The 13,229-nt window shown below is 43.9% G+C and overlaps 1 protein-coding gene across 1 annotated transcript; it reads right to left on the bottom strand.

Moving 5' to 3' along the window:
• Positions 1 to 11,370: 11,370 nt before the first annotated feature.
• Positions 11,371 to 12,183, bottom strand: LOC138365275 (uncharacterized transmembrane protein DDB_G0289901-like). The gene has a single exon (XM_069325553.1). The coding sequence runs from the start codon at positions 12,181 to 12,183 to the stop codon at positions 11,371 to 11,373; it is 813 nt and encodes a 270-aa protein (XP_069181654.1).
• Between the last annotated feature and the right edge of the window lie 1,046 nt (positions 12,184 to 13,229).

Below are 13,229 nucleotides of genomic sequence, written 5' to 3'. Positions count from 1 at the left end.
TATATATATATATATATATATGTATATATATATTATATATTATAATATATATATGTATATATATATATATATATATATATATATATATATATATATATATATATATATAGTGCTGTTTTGTCAGAAGTAGGCGGCCAGAAGCTCGGGCTAGCCTCACGCAACTTCTTGTTTGTGTATTTAACTCACGCCTGTAAATTTCAAAGCCACGTTATACCAACCAGGTTGAAAAGCTCCCAGGAGATAATCCAATAAATACGGCCAATAACACCAAGACTCCGGGAAATGGACATGTACAAGATAACGTTATCCTCCTATTATGACCTAAGTTCCTTTACCATTAGCAGTGAACTAGAGGAGACAAATAGCAAGCGACACTTGAAAAAAAGTCCTCCTGGAATTTGCCCAAACTACACAACATTAACAGGGTTCTCGCCTATCTCTCTCTGATGCCATCAAAAAATGGCGTAGTTAAGATAAGGAACAAAGTTTTGCAATAACGGCATGTTAGAAAATCCCCCCAAATTGTATTTCCATCTGTAGTGACCACCTCCTTCCTCCACCAAACCTCCACAGGGGTGGGGGCTGTTTTCCCAGCAACATTCAATGAACTCAAGACTAAGTTGGTTGGATATGCTTGCTGATGCCTGAATGTTCCTGTGTGGCTTAATATATATATATATATATATATATATATATATATATATATATATATATATATATATATATATATATATATATATATATATATATATATATGTCGTACCTAGTAGCCAGAACGCACTTCTCAGCCTACTATGCAAGGCCCGATTTGCCTAATAAGCCAAGTTTTCCTGAATTAATATATTTTCTCTAATTTTTTTCTTATGAAATGATAAAGCTACCCATTTCATTATGTATGAGGTCAATTTTTTTTTATAGGAGCTAAAATTAACGTAGATATATGACCAAACCTAACCAACCCTACCTAACCTAGCCTAACCTATCTTAATAGGTTAGGTTAGGTGGCAGAAAAAGTTAGGTTAGGTTAGGTAGGTTAGGTAGTCAAAAACAAATAATTCATGAAAACTTGGCTTATTAGGCAAATTGGGCCTTGCATAATAGGCTGAGAAGTGCGTTCTGGCTACTAGGTACGATATATATATATATATATATATATATATATATATATATATATATATATATATATATATATATATATATATATATATATATATATATGCGCACACCTCGAACCCGATCCTTAAAAAACGCACGTGCATCTCTGCATCATATAACACTTAAATTTTGGCTCTCGAGTAATCATCTGAACGATGACGGAAGAAAATGGGAGTATCCTTTTAAGCCCTAATGCAGTCACAAGCGTCTACTAAGAAAACGGGAAGACCTTCGGGTTTAATGCATTCCCTCCCCGCCCCCTCTTCTAAGAAAATGGGAAATCGAACCTAATGCAGCCACGACGCCCACTAGTTCAAGGCCACACTTGAACGAAGGTGTAGCAGCCAGAAAGGGAAGACGTGGGAGGAATTTATTGAGTGAGGGGAGACTTAGGAAATGCTCTCGTGAGGAGATTATCTGCTTCCTGCGTTGGGGTTCAAGATATCACCTTCCTGTGACAATTTATGCTCGTCGATGGCTATCTGTTTGCAGAATCTTTGGGAAATATCCAAATGAAATATATTATATATATATATATATATATATATATATATATATATATATATATATATATATATATATATATATATATATATATATATATATATGGCCCCAGGTTCGCCATCTGTGATTTTTATAGATTAAGTCCAGGATCTGTGACTTATGTGATATGGTCTGGGATGTGCGCATTTAGTGATAAGGGTCACCCTCCCCCCCCTTAATGTTCGAATTGCAGAATCAGGACCTGGGTGTACACAATTCGGGGATTTGGGGCTACGATAGTGTGCTTCAGGGAATTAGGACCGCGAAGCGTGTAGGTTAAGGTAATCGAATTATCAGGAGAAAGCGCTAAGTCAGTATGACCATATAAACTATGACGTAGAGCATATGTGCAACTCCAACCTCTTGGGCATAGAGCAGAGACCCTCTGAGACCGTCGCTCTACCAACCACGCCATGTGAATAACATTACATGTTTTTCTCTGAACAACATCAATTGTAAATAACGTATGTTATTCTCTATGAATGATAATCTTATTACGGGCTATTCATGCCCGTGCCACCTTTAGGGTGGCTTAATCTTCATCAATCAATCGATAATCTTACTCGTCACGGCGGGGGACAGACAGACAGAAGTGCCGAAGAGTGGCGAAACATTCAAACTAATTAAAAAATACATTACTAATCATTTATATCATATGCCATAGTAATTATTGCCTGCGCTGAAGCTTACTTCAATGTAGTTATGAGTTTACTAAAGAGGCAAACAAAATTGAGGTTATTAATCAGTAGCAAAAATCGTGTTAGGTTAGTTTGCCTTACTCGTCTAGGAAAAGATGGTCAGGTTAGGATGCGTGTGGATACAGCATAACTATAACTTGTTGAGCTTCATTAGATTAGAGATTTTAGGGATTAGGATGGTGCTGCTGCGGGCGAGGTGACAACACCGTGATAAAACCGCCACCTCAACTTCAGCTCCGACTCTTGGGTAATACCTCATCCCCTCCTATACATGATTAAGGGGGGAAGGAGGGAGGGAGAGAGGGGGGGGAAGGGAGGGAGGAGGAGGGAGAGAGGGGGGGAGAGAAAGAGAGAGAGAGGAGGGGGGGGAGAGAGAGAGAGAGAGAGGAGGGGAGAGAGAGAAAGAGAGAAAGAGAGAGAGAGAGGGGGGGAGGGAGAGAAAGAGAGAGAGAAAGAGAGAGAGAGAGAGAGGGGGGGGGAGAGAGAGAGAGAGAGAGAGAGAGAGAGAGAGAGAGAGAGAGAGAGAGAGAGAGAGAGGGAGAGGGAGAGGGAGAGAGGGAGAGGGAGAGGGAGAGAGGGGGGGGGAGAGAGAAAAAAAAACAGAAAAGAGAGAAGAAACAGGGAGGGGGGGGCACTTATTTGGGCCACAACAGCTTAAAATTTTCCGTAACTACACACACAAACATACAATTCCGCCCCATCGTGGAGCCCCCGTCTTAAAACACACACAAGGAAGCACGAAAAGGTTCACAAGTTTGCAACGAAACTCGTCCCAGAGCTTTGAGGGATGAGGTACGTAGACTGTAGGAACTAAACGTGACGACGTTAGAAAGGAGGAGATGGGGGACATGATACAGATGTATAAAATACTTTAGAGGGATTGTCAGGATGGAAACAGCGGACATGTTCACAATGAATATCAATAGAACAAAGAGGCACGGATGGAAGCTTGAGACACGGATGTGTAACAGAGATGTTAGAAAGTTTCCTTTTGGCCTAAAGGTGGCGAGTAAATAGAATGACGTAAAGGAGCAGATTGTAGAGGTTAACTTTATTCATAACTTTCAAAGCAGGAATGATAGTGAAATAGGCCAGGGAGTCATTGCATTAGACAACCAACGGCTAGAAAAGTTGGGTCCAAGAGCTAGAGCTCGATCCTGCAGGCCCAAATAGCCGAGTACAAATACGTGAGCTCGCGCGCGCGCGCACACAATTAGGTGAGTACACACACACACACACACACACACACACACACACACACACACACACACGTGTACACACACACGTGTACACACACACGTGTACACACACACACACACACACACACACACACACACACACACACACACACACACACAGGACAAACTGAAATAATTCAAGAATAGAACAGAAATAACACCCCCGGCAGTGAGAAATAAACGAGGATAAACAAAAATATATATATATATAAAAAACACCTCTCAGGATTAGGTCTAAACTCTCCACACGTTGGCAGAACTCGCCAACAGCAACCGTGGTAATGAAAGAGAAAATCGAGCCTTGAACGTTGGTCCTCCGCTAATTGGTGGCGGCTGAGCGTTCTAATCTCATCAGAGAATTGGAAAGTTTTCCACAAAAATGGCCTTCGATAGAAATGAGGATAAGAAAAAAAAAGGAGGGGGGAAAAAAAAGTCATTTATATTCCGGATGAGAGTTTTGCTGTGGCCGAGTGTCGAAGTTATGAAAGTAATTTCCATCTGGTAGTGAGGGCGGCCACCCATCGCTGATATTACCACACCGAAGATATTCTCAAATGAAAACCCAAATTAGCGTATCGCTTCCCAGACGTTCTTTTGCTGCTTTAATCTCTCTCTCTCTCTCTCTCTCTCTCTCTCTCTCTCTCTCTCTCTCTCTCTCTCTCTCTCTCTCTCTCTCTCACATCTTCTGGAGAGAGAGAGAAACAAATTATCCTCCAACAGATCAAGTTAACTTCTTGTTCCTAGAGATAAGTACAACAAGCGAGAGATATTAAGTATGTATACATACAAGGAGCTACAGTCCTCCTCCTTGACGGGAAGCGACCCCCTGGCCGCCGCCGCCACCACCGCCTCCAGGAAGGAGTAACCCAATAATCCCCGGCATCTGGAGAGGAGTCGAAACGGTTCCTTGGAACAAAAGAACTCATTATGCAGCAACAGAGTGGGAGGAAATTACCGACTTTTCCTGTTTATTATTTTGGCCTCTTGAGGGCGATGTATAGTTCCTGCCAACATGTGGTCACTTTTAGTCTTAGCGTCCACCCCCACCCCCCTCTCCTTCCCAGTCTTTAACCGGTAACAAAAGGCGGTGGGATTGCGCAGCTTTCAGATCCCAGCAAGTTCTTCATTAACGAAGCGAAGCACGAGACAAAACGAGACCTCCAAGGTGAGGCTTCGAGGTGATGGAAGTCAATGTTTGGTGGTCAGAGTGGGCGTGTGGTGGTCAGTGTGGGCGTGTGGTGGTCAGTGTGGGCGTGTGGTGGTCAGTGTGGGCGGGGTTGAGAAAGGAATAGGTCCGAATCTTCCATCTGCTTAGTACGTGTCACTCGTGGTTCTACCCAGGACTACACTCCAGTATAGTATAGCCTATTTTATGTTGATGAGTGAGACTCCGGTTGATGAGTTGGCGCGGTGGGTGAACTGCTGGATGGGTGAGTCTTCTGGGTCGTTGAGTAGGAGCCGTTTGGGCAAGCTTCAGGGTGGTTGAAGTACCGGGTGCTGTGTGCCAGCAGGAAAAAGTACAGGGTACTTAATGTAGCGAGTGCTGGGTGGGGGAGAATGTGGGGGGGGGGGGGATAATGTGGGTGTGGAGGGGGGGGATAATGTGGGTGTGGGGGGGAGGGATAATGTGGGTGGGGGGGAAGGAGAATGTGGGTGGGGTGGGGGGGGAGAGAATGTGGGTGGGGTGGGGGGGAGAGAATGTGGGTGGGGTGGGGGGGGAGAGAATGTGGGTGGGGTGGGGGGGGGGAGAGAATGTGGGTGGGGTGGGGGGGGAGAGAATGTGGGTGGGGTGGGGGGGGAGAGAATGTGGGTGGGGTGGGGGGGGAGAGAATTTGAGTGGGGTGGGGGGGGGAGAGAATGTGGGTGGGGTGGGGGGGGGAGAATGTGGGAGGGGTGCGGGGGAGACTGTGGGTGGGGTGGGGGGGGAGAATGTGGGTGGGGTGGGGGGGGAGAATGTGGGTGGGGTGGGGGGGGGGAGAAGGTGGGTGGGGTGGCGGGGAGAATATGGGTTGGGTGGGGGGGGAGAATATGGGTGGGGTGGGAGAATGTGGGTGGGGTGGGGGGGAGAATGTGGGTGGGGTGGGGGGAGAATGTAGGTGGGGTGGGGGGGAGAATGTGGGTGGGGTGGGGGGGGGAGAATGTGGGTGGGGGGGGGAGAATGTGGGTGGGGGGGAGAATGTGGGTGGGGTGGGGGGGAGAATGTGGGTGGGGTGGAGAATGTGGGTGGGGTGGGGGGGAGAATGTGGGTGGGGGTGGGGGAGAATGTGGGTGGGGTGGGGGGGAGAATGTGGGTGGGGTGGGGGGGAGAATGTGGGTGGGGTGGGTGGGAGAATGTGGGTGGGGTGGGGGGGGAGAATGTGGGTGGGGTGGGGAGAATGTGGGTGGGGTGGGGAAGAATGTGGGTGGGGTGGAGGGGAGAATGTGGGTGGGGTGGGGTGGGGAGAATGTGGGTGGGGTGGGGGAGAGAATGTGGGTGGGGTGGGGGGAGAATGTGGGTGGGGTGGGGGGAGAATGTGGGTGGGGTGGGGGGAGAATGTGGGTGGGGTGGAGGGGGAGAATGTGGGTGGGGTGGGGAGAATGTGGGTGGGGGGGGAGAATATGGGTGGGGTGGGGGAGAATGTGGGTGGGGTTGAAGGGGGGAGAATGTGGGTGGGGTGGGGAGAATGTGGGTGGGGTGAGGAGAATGTGGGTGGGGTGGGGGGGAGAATGTGGGTTAAGGGGGAGGGAGAAGGTAAGTGGCTCAACCGTACGAACTGATAATACTTTATATATTGTGCTCACAGAACCTGTGGCCCACTTTGTGGAGATATATATATATATATATATATATATATATATATATATATATATATATATATATATATATATATATATATATATATATATATATATATATATATGTCGTACCTAGTAGCCAGAACGCACTTCTCACCCTACTATGCAAGGCCCGATTTGCCTAATAAGCCAAGATTTCCTGAATTAATGTATTTTCTTTAATTTTTTTCTTATGAAATGATAAAGCTTCCCATTTCATTATGTATAAGGTCAATTTGTTTTTATTGGAGTTAAAATTAACGTAGATATATGACCGAACCTAACCAACCCTACCTAACCTAACCTATCTTTATAGGTTACGCTAGGTTAGGTAGCCGAAAAAGTTAGGTTAGGTTAGGTTAGGTTAGGTAGGTTAGGTAGTCGAAAAACAAATAATTCATGAAAACTTGGCTTATTAGGCAAATCGGGCCTTGCATAGTAGGCTGAGAAGTGCGTTCTGGCTACTAGGTACGACATATATATATATATATATATATAACCTAACCAACCCTAACCTAACCTAACTTTTTCGGCTACCTAACCAAACCTAACCTATGAAGATAGGTTAGGTTAGGTAGGGTTGGTTAGGTTCGGTCATATATCTACATTAATTTTAACTCCAATAAAAAAAAATTGACCTCATACATAATGAAATGGGTAGCTTTATCATTTCATAAGAAAAAAATTAGAAAAAATATATTAATTCAGGAAAACTTGGCTTATTAGGCAAATTGGGCCTTGAATAGTATGCCAAAAAGTGAGTTCTGGCTACTAGGTACGACATATATATATTCATGTAAATACATGTATAGACTTATACCTATATTTACATTTCCCTTATATTTTGCGAGGCTCCATTTTTTTCTTAATTGTATGACAGGTGAGCGAACATTTGCATGACATGAGATTCCAGGTGAACAAATTCGCCTACAACATATATTCCAGGTGAACGAATCAATGCGTGATCAATATTACAAAGAGTTGATATTCGTAATGAAAGAAAAGAACTTTCCGAAGGGTATTCAAGAATTTACGAATTATAAAAATACAACCAGAAATAAATATAATTAGACGTCGTTCCATAAGAACGCCGCGTTTTATTGTTTGATCTTGTGACGTCAATATGGTAACGTGCGACGTCAGTGTGGTAACGCGTGACGTCAATGTGTAACAGCACAAAGTCCTCCCAAGCGACTACTCACTCGAATATCCAATAGCATTAAACTCGGGTCATCATCGATCGTAGCTCGCCTTAAGCAGGCTGGGATCCTCCGGTACGCGGATCCCTAACCCCCCTCCCTCCTGGCCAGGCATTTTAGGGATCCCTGGCAGGGACAGCTATAGGGCTCATGGAATCTAGCTAAAAGGGCCCGCCCTGAGTAGGCTGTGACATATGCCTATGGGCCCTCGGGAGGCCGGGACCCCCGAGCCTATCGAGTCTGATTTTGACCCCAAGAAATTGGGGCTTATAGATTAGGATGTTTTAAAAATGAAATTATTATTTTTTCGTATTTCGTAACTTTTAAAAGTAATTTTTTGAATAGTTCTGAAGTATTATCGTGTACACTAATTGTATATTAGTTTAATATTTCCCAGTATTTTACTTACATTATCTAGCAAATAAGTTTCACAGTGAAATTAATATGTTATTACCACCGGATTTTTCCAAACCATTGAATGAATAAACATCTGACTACTACTACTATTAGTATTACCGTTACCAGATATAAAATACTAGAATTGTTTATATTAGTCACTTGTATAAGACGGTTCTGCAGACTGCTCTGTTATGTGTACACCTGCAAGGGACTGTTCAACTTGTCATACTACTCCTCGTGGTGCAGTGGTTTAGGGCGTGTGCTTAGGAGTAACCAAGCGTGTGTTCGAGGGTTCGAATCCTTTTCATAGTTCCTACTGATATTTTTTCATTGATACATCACCTTATTACGATTTCATTACGTAGTGTCATGTTACTGTGATACAAAATCACCTTTTTAATTTTATTTATTGTTTTCACCTTGCTCACCACTTGGGTGATGCTGGTGATTGATAAAGATTTAGCCACCCAAGAGGTGGCACGGGCATGAATAGCCCGTAAGGATGCTGGTGTCAGCGATCTGACTTTTATATCCCAAGATGTCAGCCGTCATTGTACCAGAACACCTTGTACAAAAGCTTCACATGAACTAGTATTATTTCTCCCTTTGAATGACTTTTATTAATTTTAGCAATAGTCATTTATAATTGACCTATGAAATGTTAGTTTCTTGAAGGTGAAATCCCTATCTGCACTTTTCTGTAGTAATCAGCAACAATCATTGAGCCCTTAAAAAATTGGGAAGGGGAGGGGGATAATATTTTGTATTAGTTTTCCGTTGTGTGAGACGCTCAAAATAGGTAAAATGATTGTGTGTTTTGGTTGGTAATCTACCAAAATGGGTTTCATAACTTTGCATATTTTGGGGCTTAAACGAGCCTGGAAAGTGGCTTTGTTCGTGCAAAGGGAACATTAGTCTGAAAGTCACGTGTTGCTCTTCTTGTCTGGTAGTTTATTGTGAAGACAAGGAAGAGGAGGAGGTAGAGAAGCAGAGTGAGGGGAGACGATTGACAAGGACTAAGGTGCATACAAGACTAATGTGGTCTGTCATGGACACACTGGATTTTATCATAGCCATTATTACTAGTGTCTTTTTTGTAAAATGAAATCTCATTAACGTGATGGATCAATAGGGAAAATCTTCCTCATGGCTCCTATACTGATTTTATCACTAGTGTCAGTAATAGTAATAGCTAGTAGTAGTAGTAGACACTACTGGCCCTTAACTTTATACCTCAAAGTTTAGATCAGTGTCAAATCTAAGATCTGTGTCAACACAGCATCTTAATGCTTACCTGCTCCCACTACAAGACAATACTTAACAAGTCGACCAATCTCTGGATCACTTTTGTCTCCCATCTCTCCCACCCCCCTTCATCACCCATAGTGTGGGAGATTCTCCCCCCCCCCCCAACCATGAACCACCGTGTGGAAAAGTACGCCAATCCACTCATCCACCGAGTGGGACAGAGTCACAAACCAAATGTGGGAAGAGTCCTGTTTACTGACCGAGTTGGCTTCGTTCTCGACTCACAATCGAGGATCCCGGGTTCGATTCTCGTGTGGATTAAAAATAGTTTGGCAAGTTTCCTTTCACCTAATGTCAAAATTCATTCAATTCATAAATTCACCTACCAGTAGTTATCCATGAATTAGGAAACACTTGTGGTTTTCACCCTGGGTGATGTCAGCAGCAGTTCCACCTTGAGAAGGGAGCGGTGTGTGTGTTTATATATATATATATATATAATATATAATATATATTAAGGGTTAAGGCGTACCTGTTATGCCAGTTGCTGGAAGGCTTCTGTGCTGGCTAGGGTTCGAGTCTCCTGGTGGGAAAGTGTTCTAAAGTTGTATATATATATATATATATATATATATATATATATATATATATATATATATATATATATATATATATATATATATATATACATATATATATATATATTATATATATATATATATATATTATATATATATATATATATTATATATATATATATATTATATATATTATATATATAATATATATATATATATATTTACAAACAGCTTTCTCCTCTCAAACAAAACGATTTTTTAATGATAAATTACTGTCACACATTTAGTTTGATATTTTTGAATCAGTTTATCCTGTAACAAAACATTTGGGGCAAGACAATAACCCGGAGACAACATACAGAGCCTAATTACAGTCACCACTTTTCAACTGAAGACTGGAATAAGACACACACACTGCCCCCCCCCCCCCCCCTATAAAAGATTGGAGTTAGACACACTGCTTCCCTCAGGTAAATTTGAACTCTAAATTACTGGCGTGGGACGATGGACCTTAAAGTTGATACCAGCAGCTTAAGTCCTTGGAGCGTGAACCTTATGCCATGTCGTTTGAAAATAGGTTGTTGTTTTAGATTCAGCTACTTGGAGCAAATAGTTCCAAGGGCTATGTAGTTCCAAGTAGCACTATGGTGAGCCCGTAGTGGACTTACCTGCCACAGGAGCCGGGCTGTAACTGGTGAAAAGAGCATCTAAGATATTAGTTCAAAGTCCTGGAGCCGAGACGCTGGCAATACATAACCCCTGAACAAGGGGATATGTATTGTGGGTGATGCGTAAGCGTATTTTGCCTCGATGTACCTTCCCCTCTGATGTTTTATAAAGATTCACCACGTATGGACATCTTATACTTAATCCCAAATATGTTCCTTTATCACATATTATATATATATATATATATATATATATATATATATATATATATATATATATATATATATATATATATATACATTCTTTATTGGTTGTTTCACTTCCTCTAGATTACATTGTGCATCCCTTATCCCTCCTTCCCATGATTCATCGGTTCCCTTTCTGTTTCATATGTTTCATCATATTCATCCCTGCTTCGTCCCTTTCTTCATTTCCAACTGTGCTTCTCCTGTTTCTTCATTCATATTAATTCGTCTCCCCCCCCCCCCCCCTCGTTTCTTCAGTCCCACTTCCTCTATCTTGCGCCACTTGTGCCATTATCTCTTATTCTTTTCGCTATCCTTTCGTTCAACCCTCTTCTCTAAAACGTACATTTTTTTTTACAGAATCAGATAACCCACTAAAATAAGGCATATGTAAAAAAATAATTAAATAATAATAATAATAATGACGTTATCATCGGCCTCGACAGGTTAGGTGCGACGCTAGGGTTAGTACGTTGCTGGTTAGGCAAAACAGTTGCATTTTTCACGGAGTGGCAAAAAGATAAAACTGGCTGCTCTTATTTCCACCAGCTTACACTTCCTGTATCCACTAAAATCCTCTTTCTTCACGCCATGTTTCGCTCTTCGATGCTGGTCTTGCCCCATCTCATGCCCTGTTGATGCTCCTGCTCGTGCCCTGTTGGTGCCCCAGCTCGTGCCCTGTTGGTGCCCCCAGCACGTGCCCTGTTGGTGCCCCAGCTCGTGCCCTGTTGGTGCCCCCAGCACGTGCCCTGTTGGTGCCCCCAGCACGTGCCCTGTTGATGCCTCTGCTCGTGCCCTGTTGGTGGTCCTGCTCGTGCCCTGTTGGTGGTCCTGCTCGTGCCCTGTTGATGCCCCAGCTTTTGCCCTGTTGGTGCCCCAGCTCGTGCCCTGTTGGTGCCCCAGCTCGTGCCCTGTTGGTGCCCCAGCTCGTGCCCTGTTGGTGCCCCAGCTCGTGCCCTGTTGGTGCCCCAGCTCGTGCCCTGTTGGTGCCCCAGCTCGTGCCCTGTTGCTGCCCCAGCTCGTGCCCTGTTGCTGCCCCAGCTCGTGCCCTGTTGCTGCCCCAGCTCGTGCCCTGTTGCTGCCCCAGCTCGTGCCCTGTTGCTGCCCCAGCTCGTGCCCTGTTGCTGCCCCAGCTCGTGCCCTGTTGCTGCCCCAGCTCGTGCCCTGTTGCTGCCCCAGCTCGTGCCCTGTTGCTGCCCCAGCTCGTGCCCTGTTGCTGCCCCAGCTCGTGCCCTGTTGCTGCCCCAGCTCGTGCCCTGTTGCTGCCCCAGCTCGTGCCCTGTTGCTGCCCCAGCTCGTGCCCTGTTGCTGCCCCAGCTCGTGCCCTGTTGCTGCCCCAGCTCGTGCCCTGTTGATGCCCCCAGCTCATGCCCTATTGATGCCCCTATCTCCACCATTGTTTCTGGTCCTCATTCTTGCTTAGATACCCCCCCCCCTTTTCTCTGTTTTTTCTCATTTTCTATTCACCTCCCCCCCCCTCCAATCTACACCATTTCCCCTAATTTTCCCCCACTCTTATCACCCACTATCCCTACCATCTCCTGTACTACCCCTCCTACTCTCCTCTCTTACTCTCCCCTCTCCCCAAACTGCTCCAGGACCTCTCCCTAGCAAAAGCCTCAAGTGCACCCCATTGTAACTCTGGCCTTATCACTGTTGAGTTAATTTAGCCCAACAGTTTATTTCCCTGAAGTCTTATATACACAGCTTTCTCTTCAAGAACTCCTTCGCCATCTTACCCAGAATTCTTCAAGAACATTTCTTGCTTAGACTGATATTTAAAAGCTGACATTTTGGGTCTTAAACGTTATATCTGGGAACATAAAGACTTGTAACGTTTATTTTTAAGAATGTTAATTATTTAAGTCTAAGATCTGAAGTTTAAACAAGAACATACTGTAAGAACTGATACCCAATCAAGTGTAAGGGATGCACAGCCAGCATACGTATTTAACTGGTTCCACAGCAAGCCAGCATAAGCATTTAACTGGTTCCACAGCAAGCAAGCATAACTGGTTCCACAGCAAGTAAGCATAAGCATTTAATTGGTTCCACAGCAAGCAATCATAAACATTTAACTGTTACCACAACAAGTGTAAGGAACTGGAGCCCACAACCACGTGTTTCCTCACTTATAAAATATTAGCCTTAAGCTTTTAGAAATTCACCAGTTGATGGGACTGGTTTCACCACTGACGAGTTCAATAGAAACTTATTGAACTCTCACTAGACTCTATCCGAGAACCAGGTAGAGCTTTACAAGCCAATGGAAACGACCATAAAAAAAAAACAGAAACAACACTGTCTCCTCAAGTTGTGGAGTCGAACACATTACCCCCCTAGAACACTAGCCAATAAAATACCAACTTCCCCAAACCAGAAACTTGAAACAAAAAGAGAAAGTGTACTTGTTGACCAGACCACACACTAGAAGTTGAAGGGA

Source organism: Procambarus clarkii, chromosome 16 (assembly GCF_040958095.1).
Source record: "Procambarus clarkii isolate CNS0578487 chromosome 16, FALCON_Pclarkii_2.0, whole genome shotgun sequence".
In the NCBI taxonomy this organism is placed as follows: Eukaryota; Metazoa; Arthropoda; class Malacostraca; order Decapoda; family Cambaridae; genus Procambarus; species Procambarus clarkii.
The sequence above is the reverse complement of the archived record's forward strand: the minus strand, read 5'-3'. Positions and strand labels throughout refer to the sequence as shown.